At 34.3% G+C, this 22,293-nt stretch overlaps 1 protein-coding gene across 4 annotated transcripts in view; it reads right to left on the reverse strand.

The window, feature by feature from the left end:
- LOC126886755 (A disintegrin and metalloproteinase with thrombospondin motifs 7) overlaps positions 1–22,293 on the reverse strand; it is a 285,039-nt gene that overhangs the window by 91,943 nt on the left and 170,803 nt on the right. For all 4 annotated transcript variants that reach the window (XM_050653778.1, XM_050653777.1, XM_050653775.1 and 1 more), the window contains exon 6: positions 18,811–19,175. In XM_050653778.1, coding sequence (XP_050509735.1) covers positions 18,811–19,175 — 365 coding nt within the window. The remainder of the gene's footprint in view (positions 1–18,810; positions 19,176–22,293) is intronic.

The following is a 22,293-nucleotide window of genomic DNA, read 5'->3' on the forward strand; positions in this document are numbered from 1 at the left end:
CAGCATTTTTTTGCATCATTATTTTGTCATTCATTTAGTTATTCAATGACAATTTTCTGTCGAAATTTGGGACTTTCACACGAACATAACGTCCACTCCCTATGTCGCCCGTGTCTCTAACTTTCATTTCGTCTCTTTTATCGTCTTTTATGTCCACTATCATTTATACAATCTCTTTGGATGCTGTCCCTATTTCCTCCATCTTTCTTTTATTCTATTCTATTTTTTGTTCAAAAGACATGAAGACACGAAGACATGTTATCATCAAGAGAAGAAAGGTAACTTTATTTTCTAATGAAACAAGGTATAGCCCGGTTATAGATAAATGAGAAATTTAAAGAGATAGACCAATTGGTGTACAAATGGTATTACCACTTGTACACCAATTGGTCTATCTCTTTAAATGTCTCATTTATCTATAACCGGGCTATACCTAGAAACTTTGGAAACATCAGAAGAAACTATTTAAATATCATTGCTTTCCAACGATGCTACAGGTAAAATTGATGTCAACATGTAACAACAATTAAAAACATCAAGCTACTAAAGAAAATCAGAAAATGGCTTTAAAATATAGAAGCAAAAATCAGAAAGTCCGTACAGAAGCATTAAAGGTTGGGCCTCTGTGCTCTTATTGAACCTTGTTTAATGTCGAGATTATATTAAATCTGGGCAGGCAGCTCTATAAGATTAAGAAGCAAATAAAATCAACCAAGTGCTCGAAGAGGACAAGTGACAATTCATTTCGTTTTGGTCGACAGACAATTTCAGTGAGTTCTTCCGGCTGCGTAATTTCCTGAATTAGCAAATTATGGTGATGCAAGGGTAGAGGGTATCATTCGTTCCAGTGAAACAGGGAAAACTTCTCTACATATGGAGGTTAAGAAAGAGGAGCAACCTTCCACAGACGAAACCAGCACACTCGTAAGAACTAATGTCTAAGAATGTGTTAGACCCACAGAAGAAAAAGGAAAATCCACCGAACCAGAACTGGACAACTCTTCGTAATGAAGGGAGAAATAAGGCTACTGTATCTTCAACGCACAAAAGCAGCAGCGCCAACGCTGGTTAGGAGTGTGGAACAAAAACGCATGTAATACTCCTGTAAGAGCCCTTGAAGGATAGGCGAGAATGTTTCAACTAAATAAGGTAAGGTAAACGCCTAAAGCTATGAGGCCAAGGTCGTGCATAACTTACAGCAATTAGTAGATTTTACACATTAATTACGATGATAATTTCTACAGCAAATGTGACCATTTGCTGTAGAAAAACCTTGACCTTAACAAACTGTCCCAATAAATTTGAGGGGACCACGAACAAGATCTACAGAAGGAAACATATTCTTGAAAATCATCCCAGACCAGTTTGCGAAAAGAAAACCGACAAAAAGTACATGCCTTAAGAGTAAACCATCGCAGATGCAGCCAGCAGGAAGAATGTGACCATTTGCGGTAGAAAAGCTTTGGCACACTGTCCCAATGGATATGAGGGGACCACGCCCAAGATATACAGAGAGAAGCATCTTCTTGACAGCCATCCAGGACCAGTTTATGAAGTAGGGAAGAACCAACCAAGACCACACTGTTGATGAGTCCAAGCCGTGTTGCACACACGGCACAAAAAAAATGTATGCTACATTTTTTTGTTTTCCAAAGAGAAGGGGGTGTAACGATGTGATGCCACGACAAGCGATGAGCTGTTCTACCAAAGACGACCGCAGGAGTGTCAGCGTTGGCGCATAGCACCGCTGGTGGAAACCGAAAGAGAGGGAATCAAGAGCATATTTAAGGCGAGCTAGGAGAATGAAAAAATCAGTCGTGGCTAGCGAATTGAACTAACCATGGCTCAACAGCTGCTGCTAGCGTATTGAACTAGCATTAGCTGGCTTGGCAAAAGATGCACCGTATGTGAGGTGGGACTATGCCTCGGCGGACGCCACAGTAGTGACGTGGAGTCTTGCCATGACCGTTATCGCAGTGTGAGGTAGTAGCGAGGAATGATCTCCGGATCGGAATATAGGGCTATGTTGATATAACGTAGCGATATTGTTATTGTATATAAATATACTGTTTATCGTATTATTTTAATGTTGCTATTATGATTGGATAACTGTAAGAAAGTTTAATATTGTTTTTCCTTTGCAGAAGACGGAGTTATATTTTATTTTATTTGTTTTAAACTGTATATAATTATCTTTAATATATTTACTTTATTTTTAACTTCTGTTTTACTGAGTCTATCGTCTTGAAAGAACTACCCGTTACAGTCTATAATATTATTATAAACATTCTAACTCTAACCCTGAAGCAGGAAAGAAGAAACTGGTGGTGTGTTCAGCGTACTTTCCGGGTGATGAAGCTCTAAGTCCACTAAGCATTATAAGCGATATAATTGGATATTGTCTAGGTAAAGGATTAGAGCCCATTATAGGAGGTGATGCCAACGCACACCACATCATAAGAGACAGCACAATTATTAACGTAAGGGGTGAGTATTTTGAATTTCATTTTATCTTAAGGTTTAATTATAACCAATGTAAGGAAAATACCAACTCTTGTCACTAGGGCAAGCAAATAAGTGTTAGATTTAACATTCGGCACAAGCAAGTTAAGTAATATAATATCACATTGGCATGTGCCTGATACAACAAGTACTCAAAAAGTGGATACAAAATACAACAATCGAGACGATGGACAGGAAAGAGAGCAAGAAGACGACCCCAGATGAGATGGGGATATGACATTAGAAAGATAGGAGGGACACACTGGAAACAAAAAGCACTAATCAGAGACGAATGAAGGAAACTGGGGGAAGCCTATGTACAAAATTGGACGAATTAAAGGGCAAAAGAAGAAGAAGAAGAAAAGATATGTCTCATGAACCCTCATGTTCGGATCACAGACATATACGATTTGACCTCAATTTATTTCCATCCTAAATTAAATCTCGAGTAAAGTACTTACTTATTTAAAGACGTAGCGTAGAGGATATAACAAATCCGGCAGCAGAAACGGTAAGGGAAGCTATTATGGCGGCTTACCAAAGAAGAATACGGACAGTAATACAATCTGGTGGAATAAAGGTTTAAAGAAGCTTAGGGCAGAAGTCCGCAGCGTATTTAACAAAACCAAAAGTAAACAAGACTGGTATACCTACAAGTATAAGCTAACGTTATGCAAGAAAGAAATTCAGAAAGCCAGAAGCAATGGCAGTTGGAAAGATTAATATAGATCAAGGTCAGCTTTCTCTTGATGGAGAGGAGTTAGAACGGGTAAATCATTTCAAGTACCTTGGCAGCTGGTTAAATGTAAATTGTAACTCTGATGAAGAGGTAATAACTAGGATCGAAATATCACGGAAGGCTTTTATGACCTGGAAACCAGTTTTATGTAATAGAAACCTGTCGATGAATATTCGAAAGAAGGTGCTGAAATGTTATGTGTGGTCTATCCTATTGTATGGTTGTGAGACATGGACGTTAAAAACCACAATGCTAAACAAAATAGAAGCATTCGAATTGTGGTGCTATCGACGAATCCTAAAGATATCGTGGGTTTCGCACACTTCCAATGAAGATGTTCTTTAAATGATGAATTCGGAACGTCTGCTCATAAGCATCATAAAGAGGAGAAAAACAGAATACTTCGGCCATATAATTAGAGGACCTAAATACCATCTGCTTCGCCTTATAATACAAGGAAAAGTGGAGGGAAAGAGATGGATTGGTCGAAAGAAACTTTCATGGCTGCGTAATATTAGACAATGGTGTGGCTGCACAGTAGAAGAATTATTTCGCGCAGCAGCCGATAGAGAGAGATTTCAGGAAATTGTAAACATGATGACGGCCAACGTCTGAATACAGACACGGCACCTAAAGAAGAAGAAGAAGAAGAAGCAATTTATGGAGAAAGTTATGTGGGAAGATTACAGATATCTCGGCCCCTGCTCTAAAATCATAAAGTCTTGACAAAGCATGACGTTACCATTAAAGAAGTAGGTTTTTTTAATTGCTTTTGAACAAAACCAAGCTATTAAAGAAAATCCGAAAATTGCTTTAAAAAAAAGATGCAAAAATCAGAAAGTCCCTACAGAAACATTAAAGGTTGCGCCTCTGTGCTCTTATTGAACCTTGTTTAATGCCGAGATTATACGAAATCCTGGCAGGCAGCTCTATAAGGTTAAGAACCAAATAAAATTAACCAAGTGCTCGACGAGGACGAGTTAAATAGACAATTTATTTCGTTTCGTCGACAGACAATTTCAGTGAGTTCTTCCGGCTGCGTATTTTCCTTAATTAGTAAATTATGGGGACGCGATGGTAGAAGGTGCAGCCATTGAAAAGAAATCCTGTTTGAATATCTAATACGAAATAATTATTGGATCACAATTAGTTAAGTGAAAACGTTGGTACATAGTTGCAGTATAATGTAATTTACCAGATGCAATTTACAATGCAATACAAGAGTATCAGTGTATGTAAATTCCACTTGTGATGTTAAGGATCAGGGACTGTAACCAGGAAAAGTTTTTTTATTTATTTATTACAGCATATTTACAATCTACTCAGTGTTAGAGGAGTATTTAGCAAATGTGTTGACTGGTACGTGGCTTGTAGCGGGTACCGTCTATTAACGGTTCTCCAAGTCTTCACCTAATCTCCAAGACCTTCGGGCCAGGTTCTATTTAGACGTCTAGTAGGTAGTCGTGGTTGGTATAGTTCTCTGATGATTTGACAATCGTTTGTGGAATTTCTTTCTTTGGCTCTGTTTGCTTGAAGGTCAATGATTTCTTTTATGAATGGAATACCAAGATCATTGTGTATGGTATGGATGGATACGTACCATGGAGCATTGGCTATTGTTCGTAGGGTTTTTGATTGAAAAGTTTGTAGGATCTTGGTATTGGAAGGTTTACTGCAACCCAAATTGAAGGTTCAATTCCGTAAGGCCAAATGGGTTTGAGGATGATCTTGTGGATTAGTATTTTATTCTCGAGTGATAGTTTTGACTTATTTCCAAGTAGCCAGTACATTTGTCTAACTTTTATATTTAGCTGTGACCGTTTGGCTTTGATATGGGTTTTCCAAGTAAGCTTCTGATCCAGATGCATCCCTAAATATTTCACTTCAGATTTTTGTGGAATTGGTATAATATTGATGTGTAATACTTGGGAACATGTTTGTCTTGTGAAAGTAACTGCTGTCAATTTTTCGGCGTTAAATTTAATCTTCCATTGTTCAAGCAGGTTTGTAGCACTAATAGGTAATCTTGAAGTTTGTTTGCAGCATTTTCAGGATCTGCGTCTGAAGTTAGAATTGCTGTATCGTCAGCAAAAGTAGCCACTAGGATATCATTATTGGTAGGTATGTCTGCTGTATGGATTAGGTATAGGAATGGGCCAAGGATACTACCTGGGGAGAGTCCAGAACGGATAGGATGAAAGTTGATGTTGAAGCGTTAACTTTGACTTGAAAATATCGTTCGTTGATGTAGGGTTTGAGAATGAGATATATTTAGTGAGTCATATGTGTTTTCAATTTAAATAAGTTTGGCACCGTCGTGCCAAACCTTGTCAAATGCCTGCTTTACGCCAAGAAAAGCAGAAGCGCATACTTTCTTCTCTTACAAGCAGCTTTTTATTGTGTTAGTGATTCGGTGACATTGCTGAATGGTGGAGTGATGCTGTCGGAAACCAAATTGATGCTGTGGTATAAGTTCATCGACTTCAACAAGATCTTAAATACTATTCAGAATTAGTCTTTCAAATACCTTAGAAATAACAGGTAGTAAGCTGATGGGACGGTATGAATTAGGTTCAGTCGGTGGTTTACATGGTTTAGCAATGATAATAATTTGGGCAAAGGACCCCGTAGAAACCTTATGGAAAATGGCTCTCTGTCAAATGCTCTGAAACTTTGGGTTCTGATAGTCCTTGATGTGTAGAACAAAAGACTCACTGGGCGCGTAGCTCCAAAAAATCATGGTTTTAAGATATAGGCCTCTGAAGTTATAGGATAGGTACAGTGAGGACGTTTGAGTTAAAATAAATTCATTTTCTCGAGAATGGGCGACTCTGGAGATAAATTACGAGTGAGGTCGATTTTTATTTTTAAATTATAATTTTTTGGCATATATATCATACTAGTGACGTCATCCATCTGGGCGCGATGACGCAATCGAAGATTTTTTAAATAAGAATAGGGGTCGTGTGATAGCTCATTTGAAAGGTTATTCAATTCTCTATTCACTAATATAAACATTAACATAATTATTTATAGAGGGTGCCCAAATTTTTTTTAATTAAATTAATTGAGACAAGAAAAAGAATGTTTATAATTTATTTAATTTGGAAGACATTTTACTGCTGTCATAAAATAAAAAAAAATGTTAATTTGAAAAATAAACATTGCTTTTCGCTTAATAAATGAAAGTGACTCCAAAAACCCCCCGAGTAATGATTTTTGACTAAGTTTTTAATGAATTTTAATGACGAGGTAAATAGTAGGTACCTTGGTCACCAGGTACTTCGGAGATCACTTACGACGTCATATTCGTTTTCAGCGACCCCAAAAACCCCAGAGTAACAAAATTGAACTCATTTCCGCCGATAATTGATGAGTTCTATATTTTTTTATTGTCTGTTTGAAATGCACTTTAAGAATGCATTTTTTGTATGCAGTTTTTCAATATTATATCATGGCTCGTGGTCACAAAATTTCCTGGCGCATTCACGAATCGAATGCAAAAATAATTATTAAGATTCGTCTTCTCGTTTTTTTTTCGGAGGTAAGGCCGATTTTAGTGCTTTATTGCTTCGCCTATACGGTAGAACCGAAATCCGTGAGGTTGTCGAATTCTTTTATCGCGAAATAAGGCCCTGGCCAAAATCACAAACCAGGCGACAGAATTAATGCCGAAAGTAACAACATATAAAGTCTCGATATTCGCTCCTCGATTTTTTTTAGTGCTAGGTTGAATAAGCCTGTTTTAATCCTTTATTGATGTCAAACTGATTTGAAATATTTCTTTCTAACATGACTTTATTGACTGTATTGTTTACCGTCATTTTCACTATTCGTATCACTTTTTCTGGTATTCCTCGTGTTCTCATTGCTTCGTATAGTATGTTTCGTGAGAAGGAGTCGTCGGCCTGTTTAAAATCAAAAAAAGCATATGTAAATCTATAGAACGGAGATTGCTCAATATTAAGCTCAGCGATCACAAGTCCAACGAAAAAAAAACAAGAAGACAATCAAAAGAAAGAGATGTGATCCAAAAAATTATATATAATGGATTTCTACGGCTGTCGCCGCCTCCCCATACCCAGCTTCCAATTTTTTCTATCGTAACACATATCTTCATCTAATTGCCTCGAATCCATTGCCTCCTGAATATTGTCCCTCCAGCTTCTCCGTGGTCGTCCTCTTCTTCTTCTCGGTGGGATCCACTCTAATATTTTTCTCGGCCAGCGAGTCTCATTCATTCTTTTTACGTGACCGAACCATGTCAGCTGTCTCGTTTCAATATCGTCTATTATAGTTTTTTCCACCTTCATTCTCTAATTGTTTCATTTCTTACATGTTCTAATCTCGAAACCTGAAAACCTCTCCTCAAAAAGTCCATTTCTGTACTAAATAGCTTATTTTTATTTCTTGCACTTATGTCCCAAACTTCTGCACCGTAGATTGTAGCCCTCTTCATTATACTTTCATATATTCTTCTCTTTGTTCCCTTCCTGATATCTTTGTCCCATGAAATTGAATTGAGGGATCTGGTGATGCTTCTACCTTGGTAAAAAAAATCTGCTTCCAAAAAATTGCCATGATAAAATGGAACTAGCCAGGACACATAGGAAGAATGGAAGACAACCGTTGGACGAAGGCAATTCTTGAGTGGCGACCAAGAACAAGTAAGATAAGTAGAGGCAGATCGATGATATCAAGCGAATGTCTGTCCACGAATGGATGCAAAAAACAACGCATAGAAATACCTAAGGGAGAGAATGGACACACTTAAGCGAGGTTTACATATAGTCCAGAGAAATAAGATTTTTCTCGTGACACATCCCCTCCAGGCCAAAACCAAATTTTTTGAGTAGTATGGACATCTATATTATTAACCTATATGTTTCCTGCAGCCGATTTTGATGATATACATAGTTATAAACAAATGAAGATCAAAAAACGGTAAATTTTCGCTTTTTTTCGTATATTACCAAAAAGTTAAGCACTTTAAACAAATTTGAGAGTAAGAAACTCATAAATCGTGTAATTAACTTCAATATGGCGTTCATTGAATATGTCCATCCTTATTTGTTGCTTATAAAATTGCAAAAGAAATCATAAATTTTGAGTTTCTATAAATATTCATAACTTATGTAAAAATTAACTTAGAACCTTCTTATTACACGGAATGTTGAGACTTCTTGTAATTAAATTATATTTTAAATTTCAAAGCAGTTGGTCAAATAGTTTAAAAGTTATTTAATTTGTTTATTTTAAATTCTTTTTTTTTTGCAACACTATAAGTCAGAAAATTATGAGGTTACAATAATACTTCGGACAGTTTATAAAAGAAGAACAATTATACTATTACCTTAATTAAAAATAAATGACAAAAAATAATTTTAACCAGTGTAAAATTAGCTTGCAAAAACATGTCGATTTTTTGCTTACTTAAAAACAATTAGAATAACTTTTTAAGCGTTACCCGTAGAAAAATATTTTTTTCATATTTAGAAAGACTGAATTTTTATACACATTTAGAAAGAAAAACAACTGTCCTAGGACTATTAGGGACAAAGTTAGCCCCCCCATTTTTTTAAATCACATGTTTTTGCAATATTTATAATTATTTTATGTCATTTTTTTTAAATAAATTAATACTGTAAATTTTCTTCTTTCATAAACTATCCAAAGTATTAGTGTAGCTCAGTGATTCTCAACCTGTGGGGCGCGCTTTTAGCAATGAGGGGGCGTGAAATTATAAAAAAAAACACCTAAAACATTGACTAATTTACTAAAATCAAAGCAAAACAAAATTCTGACAAACAAAAAAATAAAATACCCATGAACAAGGAGCTATACATAGTTATGAGCACTGAATACTAAATCAACTAATTTAATGTAAATTAGTGACTTCCTTGGGCCTGTTTTGCAGAGCAAAGCTTATCAAAACAGGGTGTAATATTAGAAATAGACGCTCTCAGTTCTTTCTCTATATTTAGCTGCGATCTATATTTGGTCTTTAAAGCAGCCATCGCGGAAAATCCTGTTTCGCAAAGGTAGGATGGTGAAAACGGTAATAGTATACGAAACGCTCTGGTTTTCAGTGCAGAAAAATCATCATTTACCCCTGCCCAAAATTCAAAGAGGGATCTAATATTAAACTGTTTCTTGATTTCGGCATTTGCTGTGAAGTCTATGAAGGTTTCTTCTTCTGCAGTAGAGAGCTCTTCGGGTGTAATTTGAAACGGATTCCCGACCCACTCATAACTATTAGCTATTAGGTAAGTATTAATTGGTCGTCGGCAAAAAAGTATCTTTTCAATTTTTTTGTCAGCATTGCTAAATGATTTTCAATGGTTACAAAAACAACTTTCACGTGTTGTTCTTCAACCTGGTAAGTTTTAAAACATTCATCCACATTTTCAAATATTTCTAGGTTTTTTGCTTTAAATCTCTGCTCCACAATTTCAATTTTCTACAGAAAGCGTTAATTTTATCATTCGTATCAAATATATGTGTATTGGCCCCTTGAAGTTGTAAGTTCAAAATATTTAGTTTCTCGAATATATCAACCAAGTAACTCAATTTCATCAAAAATAAACCATCGTTAAACATCTTGGCTTGCGGCCTCTTTTCTTCTTCTAGAAAAATGGCGATTACATGTCTTAATTCAAAACACGTTGTAAAAATTTCCCACGTAATAACCAGCTTGCCTCACAATAAAATAATAATGCTGAATGTACCGCATCCATGTCTTTGCAAAGTACAGAAAAGATTCTAGTTTTCAAAGGTCTCATTTTTATGTAGATAATTAACTATTGTTACAACCGCAGTTAGCACAATATTCAAGCCAGAGCTTCTCTGTTGATCATACAGTATCTCTATTTTTGCTTCATTTATATAATCATTTAACATAGCAAATAATGCAAGCGACTTTGCTATCAATTCTATTGGTTTGCAGAAAAGTAGTTCTGCTACTGATCTGCCATCACAAAATCGAACGTAGGCAATAAAATGAGCATATTTATTGCTACTGTTGCCTCATCAAGCTGAATCGAAAACGGCTTTTCACGCAACTTCCTGATTAGCTGATCCTGTACATATTCAGCTATATCACCAATTCGGCCGGCAACAGTATCATTTGATAGAGGTATAAACTCCAATTTTTTAGCAAAATTATCTCCAAACACAGTTTCTACAATTTTGATTGCAGTTGGTAATATAAGATCTTCACCAATAGTGTTAGGCTTTTTAGATCTGGCTATTTAATATCAGACATTATAAGAGGCAATACAAGTAAAGCTATTTCATTCACAGTCAAAGTTTTTATTAAAACTAATTTTTGCTTTTCACGCCGTTTTAATTTTAACTCGAAGAATTCTCGGGGTTTGTTAATGTACTCACTACGAAGCGTTTCCCAATGTCTTTTTAGTTTATTAGGTTTCATGCTGCTCAAGGTATATTATTATTGCATAGATATATTGTTATTGAACGAGGGGGGGGGGCGGTGAAAATAATTATGGAAAATTGGGGCGCAAATGGTAAAACCTTGAGAAACGCTGGGTAGCTTCATCATTTTCTGACTTACAGTGTTTCAAAAAAAAAATTAATTTGGGATAATCAAATTAAATAACTTTTAAACTATATTACCAATTGCTTTGAAATTTAGGGTATGATTTAAGCACCATAAGTTTCAGCATTCTTTGTAATAAGAAGGTTCTAAGTTAATTTTTACACATGTTATGAATATTTAAAAACTCAAAATTTATGATTTATTTTGGAATTTTCTAAGCAACCAATAAGGATAGACATATTCAGCGAACGCCATATTGAAGTTTTTTATACGGTTTATAAGTTTCTTATTCCTAAATTTGTTTAAAGTGCCTAATTTTTTAGTAATAGACGAAAAAAGTGAAAATTTACCGTTTTTTGATTTTCATTTGTTTATAACTATGTATATCATCAAAATCGGCTGCAGGAAATATGTAGGTTATTATTATAGATGTCCATACTACTCAAAAAATTTGGTTTCGGCCTGGAAGGGGTTGTGTCACTAACAGGATATTTTTTTTCCTTATTTCTCTGAACTAATACGACGATGGATGGAATAGCTGTTGATGATAATAATGATATGTAAACCTAGATTTTGTTCATAATTGTTGTTTTGTAATAATTTTAGCATAAAAATTTGGTCGGTTGGTATAATTTCCTGTCTGAACCCAGCCAACAATATAGTAGACAGTATTCTACTTCTTAAAATTTTTACTAATACCTTATACACTTCTACTGCTAATAATGATTCCTCTGTAATTTTCAGACAGTTTTATTATCTTTCTTGTGAATTGGGCAGATGAGCATTGTTCCATTGATCTGGCATTTTTTTTAAGAGGCTACAGTAGCGATCAACAGGTAGCAACAAACGCGGTCCAAGATTGCGGCTGTAATTTTGAATATTTTGTCGAGATATTTGGCAAACATATTCTTAATATAATAAAGAATGGCGGTACAGAGCCCAATTTGAGAAATATGTTAGTATGTGGAAATTACTCTCTAATTAAATACAATATTGAAAAAACTAGCCTGTACCGCCATTAAGAAGAACAAAAAAATCCACTTTTTTCAAATAAACTTGTTTATCCCATCTGTAGATTTTACACAAGAAATCGAAGATATTATACGTAACACCGAATTAGGCAACATAGAGAAATTGTCACTGTCATTTTGACGAACCTGCGTCAGATTTTCTCTTATCTGTTCTTGTTCTGTTATCTTTATCGATATCTGTTCAGTGCAGTAGTGTATTATTTTAAGAATTCGTTATTGTTGTTTCATAGGAAAGTAGTGTTTATTTATAGTTAATTTAATTTATTTTTGTGTAATAGAACGAAGTTGTTGGCCTATTTGAAAAAAAAATAGATTATTGTTAATTGTGAGTTTTAGTTATATGTATGTAGGTAAGTATATTTTACACAAAAATATTTCGAATTCTAATGCGAGTATATAAAGTTAGTGTGCCTTTGGCGCTCTATGAACTAAATGAAATAAGACGGCTCTTGTTTCGCTTCCCAACGAAATTATTATTTATTATTATTATTTCGTGCTATTACCTATGTTAACATAAAATTTTCACCCATTTTGGTTTATTTTTATAAATATTTATTTACTAATAACAAAATTGTTTTCTATTACTTCCATTTGGCGCGCCTATGAGTATAATTGTCAAAATATTGATCTTAGATAATGTCAAAAATTACCACTGTTGTCAAAGTTTCGCAGACCTTACGAAAAAAGGTATGATACTATCTTCCGAAGTTATATTGATGACGTGCTACTGTATGCTCTTAATAAATCGAGCTATCTTTTTCTACAGTAGGTAAGTATACCTATATCTTCCTACTTGTAATATTTCTCCTGCACTTTGATTTCTGTTTAGTTCTCTTTTTACATACTTAAATTATTTCTTTTTCTGTTGGTTCTTGTGTTCTTCTGTTACTTGATATTTAAATTATACTTATAAAATATAAAAAACTAGACATTTTACAGTACCATCAGATTGGAAAGTCAAGAAGATAAAATTTCATCATTAATATTACATATTTGTTTCCCAATGGACAAACATAACATTAGATAAAAGAAAACTCCGATACAAATACGAGAACATAAGAATTAGTGTATTATTAAAATATCGAGATCGCCCTGTAAACTGATCCGAGTTTTCCCATCGGCACTTGAAGATGATCCTCAGCTTCTCGTCAATCGTCGCGTTGCTCCTCAAAAATTCTGCTCTCCTGATCGACACGGTACGTTCGTTAGACTTTTGCGCACCATTTCTACTTGCCATGTTTCGAAATCAACCTTTCTCCTCATGCGTAGAAACAATCCCAACACCAGAACACAAAATGCTTTGGAATATCAGTTTGTCGCCAAATTAGTTCAATATTCAAGGAAAACCGACGAAAAAAACACTTTAAAATTGATAGCAATAACACTAAAACTAGCGGGCAAATTTGTTATATGTTAAAGGAAGGATGAAATGGATTGGAGGTGGCGATTATTCGCAGAAAATGAATATAAATGAATGAACATGGTACGTAACTACATAATATATACTGGGTGATAGCTTCCATTTTGTTAATTATCCACAGACTTAGGGGTCAGATCGTAAATAAATGAATTTGTGTAAATTAATACCTACTATGTTAACAAATATGTAAGACCTTACTGTTTCATAGACGTGCAATTGTATAGTATATACTATATACAAAGCATAACTGAATTAGTTAAAGTGCTTGACACACTTTCAAACCTATTTCATCCAGGACGAGGTACCAGAAAAGGATGTATAGCTATTATCTCCACAATTATTCAATATAAATGGGGAGCATATTATGGGAAGAGTACTACTTGAAGGATGGGAAAATGGCATGTCAATAAATGGTCACAAAATAAACAAACAACTACGTTTCGCAGATGACACAGCCCTTCTTGCAAATAGTTAAGCAGAGCTGATTGATCTTATACGATTGGTCGAAAACGAAAGTCTAATATTTGGTCTGTAATTAAACATATCAAAGGCAAAGATCATGGTAGTGGATAGACTACATAACAATCATCCACACATAATCACAATTGACCAGTTTAAGGTTGTGAGCTCATACTTATATCTGGGATAATTGATCACAAACACAGGGCCACTACAGGAAGAAATAAAACGTAGATGTTATCTAGCAAAAGTTGTCACAGCAAAACTGACCACAGTATGGAAGGACTCTCAAATTTCTAGAGCGTTAAGGATGAGGTTGATCAACTACTTAATATTCACAATACTGACCTATGGATGTGAATCTTGAACCCTGAGACAATTGGAAAGAAAAAAGATAGACGCCATTGAAATGTTCTGTTGGAGACAAATGTTGAAGTCTAATATCTGTGTCAAAAAGTTCATCTAATGCCATCCCCTCTTTGTGAACACACACACACACACACACACAAATGTTGAAGTCTGAAGTTAGTTGCTTTTTACAAAACACCAGAAGCCCAAAAATGCGAAGAACACCGTACGATAAGCCTCATTTATTGTCGTCTCCTAAAATTGTTTCTACAGATAATCCATAAGAGAGAGAATATACAAGCTCTGCAAAAGTCAAATGTCTCCCAATCAGTTCGGTTTCATAAATCCTGTTGGTACTACAGAGGCTTTATTCTTAGTACAAGTCTTATTTCAGAGTGGCCGATACGTCAATGGTCGTCAATACGTCAATATAATATATGTACATGTACATGTGCGGTTGATTACGAGAAAGCGTTTGCTCGAGTACAGTACACCAAGATAATGCATATGTTATAGTCAAAGCCCGAATTTCAGGCACTCCTAGGTTTGACTAGGCAATCCTCAGGTCTGACTGACGGTCTTAGTCAAAGCCCGAAATAAATTACAGTTTAGGCCTTTGACTAGTCAAACCTAGGAGAGACTAAGTTGATCAGGCAAAGGTCGAAATTTAATTTTATGAAATCGGGGTTTGACTAGGCAAACCCTGATCAGCTATTAAAATGTCGTAATTTGTTAGATTAGGTTTAATAAAACGTAATTTTTTAATTTTAATGTTTATTATTTTTATATTGTCGTAATTAAAAAAAGAATGTGTGTGTACTTTGTACGCACGTAAGAAGTTATACTTCTACTACTTATTATGTGATTTTTAAGACTATACCAAAAATTTTAAAAAATAAAAGAATAAAACGCACACAAACACATTGAAAAATGCCACAAAGAAAAAATGATTTCTGGACGATAATAATTGTTGGCAAAAATTTTAAATACGCATTTGCTGAAAAAAAAAATTATATAACAAATATACTTACAATCATAATATGCATAAAAAATAAAACTTGCATCGGGAATTGAACCCTTGAATTTCGTGCCGCTTTGACTCGTAATCGAAGCGTAGACTCACTCGTCCAATCGCACATTATTTATCATGTGGAAAAATACGGTAACTGAACGTTTTACTGTTTGACAATTGTTTTGAAAATTATGTAGTTTAAATTTTGTGGAAGAAAATATAAAAATATAACAAAACAGTAAGAAAACAATATATTATATGAAGATTGGTAGAACTTTTGTTGGTAATCAAATTAAGTATGTAAATCAAAGCATTACATACCTACTAGATAAATAAATCTACGCCAAAAAATCATAATTTAAAAATAAAAATCGAACCTAATTTGGGATTTCTCTCTAAAATCTGCATTCTTGAGAAAATAAATGTATGTATTTCAACCGAATCCAAATGTATAATTAAAATATGATTATAATAAAAACTAGGTACTTATCAAATTAGAATGAGTTTTCCTTGTCCAAAATAGTCCAAAAGTCCAAAAATATAGGTATATGAAAACTATTTAAAAAGGCAGTATAACTATTAACTAACTTTTGTTTGTTGTTTCTTTTCACACAAATTTTAAAACGCAACAACCATAAATAATCTAACTACAGCTGTGCCACAGCCACCATATTGAATAATTTTTGACATGTCATTTGAACATCCAATCAGAACAAAGTTATAATGCGCATGCGCCCGGTCGCTAGGTTTTCCCATATAAAAATTTACCCTCTATCGCCGGTAAAGAAGTATAACTTCAATAAAAAAATTAGTGTTTATTCTCTCTCACATGTTGAGGCATTATGTCATTTAGAGTTGCAAAATACGTTAGACCTTTTACACTTACGTAATTTGAAAGAGCATTTATTATTGCAGTAGCATTTTATAAATCATTGTCCTCCAAATTTAGAATCTTTTGTACGAATTTCTCTTAGAGACAAAGACAGCTTAACGTCTGAAACATCTTCGAAATTTGGAAATTCCACTTTGCAATCTCTTATTTGATTTCTTGAAAAAAGTCTGTTTATTGTTCCGTATTTCGTACCAACTCTATATAAACCGTCAATTGTTTTATCTTGTATGCTACTCAAAATATTTCGAGTATCCTCTTTGACTCTATCAAAGCTGGGGATAGGTATTGTTACAGTTTTTTCGATCGAAATTGGAAGACTTTTTTTCCACTTAATTGTTTCATAGCATTAGCCTGGGCATGAAGACATTCAATCGCATTTCCTTTATTTATTTTAATCTTTTCTGTTTTTGCACAACGCATGCTCGAACGCGTGCCAAGGAGATGCTCGAAATATTTTGGGTATCACACAAGATAAAACAATAATTGACGGTTTATTTGGTACGAAATACGGAACAATAAACACACTTTTTTCAAGAAATCAAATAAGAGGATGCAAAGAGAATTTCCCTAATTTCGAAGATGTTCCAGACGTTAAGCTGTCTCTAAGAGAAATTAGTATAAAAGATTCTAAATTTGGAGGACAAGGATTTATAAAATAACACTGCAATAAGAAGTGCTCTTCAAAACCATATAAGTGTAAAAGATGTGACGTATTGTGCAGCTCTAAATGCCGTAATGCCTAAACATGCGAGAATAAATACTAATTTTTTTATTTTAATTACGACAATATAAAAATAATAAACATTAAATTTAAAAAATGACGTTTTATTAAACCTAATCTAACAAATTACGACATTTTAATAGCTGATCGGGGTTTGACTAGTCAAACCCCGATTTCATAAAATTAAATTTCGACCTTTGCCTGTCTCTCCTAGGTTTGACTAGTCAAAGGCCGAAACTGTAATTTATTTCGGGCTTTGACTAAGACCGTCAGTCAGACCTGAGGATTGCCTAGTCAAACCTAGGCGAGCCTGAAATTCGTGCTTTGACTATAACACATATACTAAAATAAGCAGGAATTAACAATCTAGATCTGAAAATAATAAGATAACTTTACCGGAATCATATCGCAAAGCTCAGAGTTCAAGGTGATACATCGAATATGTGAAAATCAAGCGTAGAGTGAGGCAAGGCTGTATTTTGTCTCCTCCAATCTTTAATTTATACTCGGAAAGAATATTTATCGAGGCTTTGCACGAAACAGAAAAATGCATTCTACTAAACTGGTACCGGGTAAGCATAATCAAATATGCAGATGACACCACAGTATTTATGAAACCACAACCTAGAAGTCCTACAAGTCCTTTTGAAGAAAATCACCTATAATAGTAAACAATGTTTACTGTAATAGACTCAGTATAAACGTAAAGAAGACTTCATGACTTCATGACAATTATGACTTCAAACCAGTCCCTTAAATCTGGTTTGAGTTCTGCCTCTATTTCTCTCATTTGCTTGTGTTTCTTGCTGCGTTCTTGAGCTTTATCTGTTTTATTGTGAATCGATTCTTTGTTAATAGATATTGCAATTGCTGGATCTAGCATCCAGCAATCCAGCTGGATCCAGCAAACCGTGCTGAATCCAGCAGCGCGGATCCGCAAACGTGTCAAATTTGAAATAAGTTACTTAATGTCTTCATTAGCCCCTTTATTCAAAGCCGTGATTCGACAACTTGTCATTATATCGTGCTAGCAGTAGCTTAGTATGCTGGAAAGTTTCTACAGCCTAAAAGTTTGAATCGATAAAGTGTTGATAGACATTGATTTTGCGATAAAATTCTATGCTGGAGAGTGGTCAATAATCAATGAGTTGATCGCCACTATTTAACCGGTGAAACTGGCTGTAGAAGCTCTTTACAGAAGAGAACCCACTTTGATAACGGCCGACACAACCATGAAATTTGTCTTAGACAAAATAATTAACCGGGACTCTAGCCTTAGTCTATAGGAAGCATTACTCAACAGAATCGAGGAACGGCGCATCTCTGAAATTACAGGTACATTAGTGTACTTACAAAATCTAAAAAAGTATGACGAAGGACTAAACAATCCTGGTTATTTCCCATGCCGAAAAAAAATGCAATGCGACAAGAAATGAAATATTTGGTGAGTAGTATAAATATAAACAAGTGACTGTGGAACCAGTGCAAGAGGACATAAAGGAAGAAGGTGGGTCAACTAATCCAAAGCCCTTACATTTTACTTTGGAACAAGAACTTGAGATTGAACTGAAACAAGAAAGGAAAAACTTTTATAAACAAAAAAAAACTAGTTCTCAAAAAGATTACGAAAATATTTTGGAAACAGAAATGGCCGTTTATGAGACCGAACAGGTGAAAGGAGATCATTTTGTCCATGGCATACGACTATCTGATGACCTTAAAACCGACCAGAATAGGTCGAAAGGGGTTTCTCCGCAACCGACTATATGGGCAGTTCTGTAGGTAGGTTAGGCGATAAGACGATAGATAAAATATGTTTTTTATGGTCTCACTTCCAAAAAACTAAATAATTCATGTTTCTTTTGTTTAGAAATTTAGAATACAGACAAAAAAACATTAAAATCGTGTTTTTATTTTGATTCCACATTTTACTGGATCCAGCTGGATTCAGGCCAATCTTGCAAAAATCCAGCTGGATTGAAAATGCTGCTGGATTGCAATCCCTATTTGTTAATGACACATAAGACATACTTTAAAGAATTGTTCAAAATATTCAAAATGGAAATATTTATAGTTTTTTAAGTATTGAAAATTAAGAAGAATATACTCCTTGACGTTTATAACTTACTTATGACCCAATTCGTGCGCAATGGTATGCGCCGACATGATTCCATTATCTTCGTTAACGCTGCAACTTCTGCTCGCCTTGCACATGCCACCAATATGCGCAACACCCAAGGTTCCACACGGCGCCTCCTGCCTGGCGCAAATATCCTTCCTGGTGACCAATATAGCGACGTCGTGGTGATGGGGGTGCGAGTCTTTTCCAGGATTAAGACCCAGCTGCCATTTGCAGAACGATCGGAGGGTGACGTCCGCGTTGGTGGAAACATTAAGGACTGGTTCCGATTGGGGATCTTCTATCAGAATGATTTTGACGACGACGATGCTGACGCTGTTGCCGAGGCTTGGGTCTTGAAATAACATTGACACCTAAACAGATAAGAACAAAACATTTTTGAATTGGACTGTATTGGAATGTAAGTAAATGTAGTATTTTAAATAACAGCCTAACGATATTCAAAAAGAAGTTCTTGAGAAATAATAATAAAGGGTATCCCCCGTTAAGATAGACAAAATGTTGTCACTGCCAGAATTAATTTTTTTTTCAATTTAAAAATTTCAAAAAATTCACACCCATGGTACTTAGGCTTTTACAAAACTTGTCTATTTTTCTAGACCTGCAGGTAAAATGTATTACTAACACAACTAAAAATAACCTAAAAATGCATTTTTGTTTTCGAAAAAAGTGTACTTATAACTTTTTTGGGGAGATGGCGGCAGGTCAATTTTTCTTTTTTATTTTGTGAATTTTATCAACAAATATTTTCCCGATTTTTTCTAGATTTCTCCGTAGTGTGTGTCATCATAAAAATTCGACAAACTAGTTTTTCTACAGCCGTGCCAAAACAACCACTTTCCCGCACGCAATTCGTTTCCGAAAGTTGCGCTTTTCCGCACGGCGTGCGGGAAAGTAGAATACCTTGTAATATGGCATTATACTATATTATAATACGTGCAATAAACTAATAGTTATATATTATTTACTAATTTATTTCAAATGTATCTTATTTTGTTAATGTTTTAATGAAATTAACGCGATTATTTCATTCATAGGAGATTCTGACCAAAAGAAAGCTACATAAATCTGAATTAAATTGATAATTTTTGATAATTGCCCGTCGTTAAGTATATTACGTCAGATGCCCTTCGTTGCTACGAAAAAATACATTCAGTGACATTAATGAAAATTAATGTTTTAAAAATTATAAAAGTGATGACTTTCAATCGTCAAATATTTATAAACACTTTGTGTTTAATTGTACTAATTTGTACTTACATAAATAAATTACAATAAAATTTTGGTTTTGAACAGTTTTATTCATGAAATAATCGCAACAAATTGCACTCGAACTCTAAAATTAATATAGAATTTTAGAGCTCTTGTGCAATTACTACTAGACCGGGCAGTATCGTCGCCCCCGCTAGCGAAATTATTCCGATTCGATTTTTTTGCATAAACTACCTAAAAAAGAGGTCCTTATAACATATCCACAGGGTGCCGGGCGGTGCCGTGGTCGAAAAAATTGTTTAAACAATTTTTTTAACAAATTCACGAAAATAATTTTTTCATTTCGAACAATTTGTTTTTAGATAATTTAGGTCATTCTGAGAAAAAAAGGGCTGTTGTCATTTTTCTCTAAAATGGATTGTTGTCGAGTTATATGCGATTAAAATTTTGAAAAATGCGAAAATGGCCATTTTTATTGCTTAATAAGTCGATCAAAATTATTATTATGAAATTCAAAAAGTAACCAAATCAAGTTTCAAACCTTTTCTTTAAGGTTCTGAAGAGATTTTTGTCATTATTTTGGTAAAAAGCTGTTATTGTTAATTATTAACAATTAGCTCTATAGTCCATTTTTATCGTCGCCCCCGTTAGCGAAACTATTTCGATTAGATTTTTTTGCACAAACTTACTCAAAAAGAGGTCCTTATAACACATCCACAGGGTGCCGGGCGGTATCATGGTCGAAAAATTGTTTAAATAATTTTTTTAAAATAAATTCACAAAAATAATTTTTTCATTGCAAACGATTTTCTTTAGATAATTTGGATTATTCTGAGCAAAATAGGTCTCTTGTGATTTTTCTCTAAAATTGATTGTTGTGAAGTTATATGGCCGTTTTCGCATTTTTCAAATTTTAAATCGCGTATAACTCGACAACAATCAATTTTAGAGAAAAATCACAAGAGACCGTTTTTGCTCAGAATATCCCAAATTATTTTAAAAAAAATTTGTTCGAAGTGAAAAAAAAATTTTGTGAATTTGTTTAAAAAAATTGTTTAAATAATTTTTCGACCACGGCACCACCCGGCACCCTGTGGATATGTTATAAGAATTTTTTTTGAATAAGTTTGTGCAAAAAAATCGAATCGTAATAATTTCACTAACGAAGGAGACGATACATACTGGACTATAGCGCTAATTGTTAATAATTAAAAATAACAGCTTTGTAATAAAATAATGACAAAAATCTCTTCAGGACCTTAAAGAAAAGGTTTAAAGCTTGATTTGGTTACTTTTTAAATTTCATAATAATAATTTCTAATCGAGTTATTAAGCCATGAAAATGGCAATTTTCGCATTTTTCAAATTTTTAATCGCATATAACTCGGCAACAATCAATTTTAGAGAAAAATGACAAGAGCCCTTTTTTGCTCATAACGACCCAAATTATCTAAAAACAAATTGATCGAAATGAAAAAATTATTTTCGTGAATTTGTTTAAAAAAAAATATTTAAACAATTTTTCTACCACGGCATCGACCGTCACCCTGTGTATATGTTATAAGGACCTCTTTTTAAGTAAGTTTGTGCAAAAAAATCGAATCGGAATAATTTCGCTAGCGAGGGCGACGATACTGCCCGGTCTATACTGATAATTCGTTGAAATATAATTATTTAGACATGATATTAAAAAGTCAAATTAGTAGACAATACCAATGGTTTTGAATCGTCGTCATGGAAACCAATATCGTCGTCATGGTAAGCAATTATATTGAAAGTTTGGTTTTGACAACCTTGTCAAATAATTAATTTGTGTATTTTCACTCCTAAATAAAGATTGATATAACTCTATTTGTTGTGGCTTTTTTCCAAACGTACGGTCCTAGAAAAAAATATTGTTCCTAACTGATGCGGAAAGTGTCTTCCCCGCACTCGACTGCTTGCCCGAACTCCGCTATCGCGTCGTTCGGGTCAACGGCAGTCTCGTGCGTGAAAGTATCACTTTCCGCACTAGTTAGGAAAATAACTATTTTATGGGCTTTTGGGGATTTTTCCCATTTTACAGATTTCAAATAGATGAGATCAAGGTTTTTTTTATAGGTTATATATTATTTATAGTAAATGAGTCCTTTAAGACATTAAAAAATTAGACGAAACATTTTTAAATCCCCCCAAAACCATATTTTTTCAAGTATTAAACCCCTTAGGAGTTTAAACCCCTATTTTGCGAGTTTTAATACACATAGCTTTTTGGTTGAA

The sequence above is a fragment of the Diabrotica virgifera genome, chromosome 6 (assembly GCF_917563875.1).
Source record: "Diabrotica virgifera virgifera chromosome 6, PGI_DIABVI_V3a".
NCBI lineage: Eukaryota > Metazoa > Arthropoda > Insecta > Coleoptera > Chrysomelidae > Diabrotica > Diabrotica virgifera.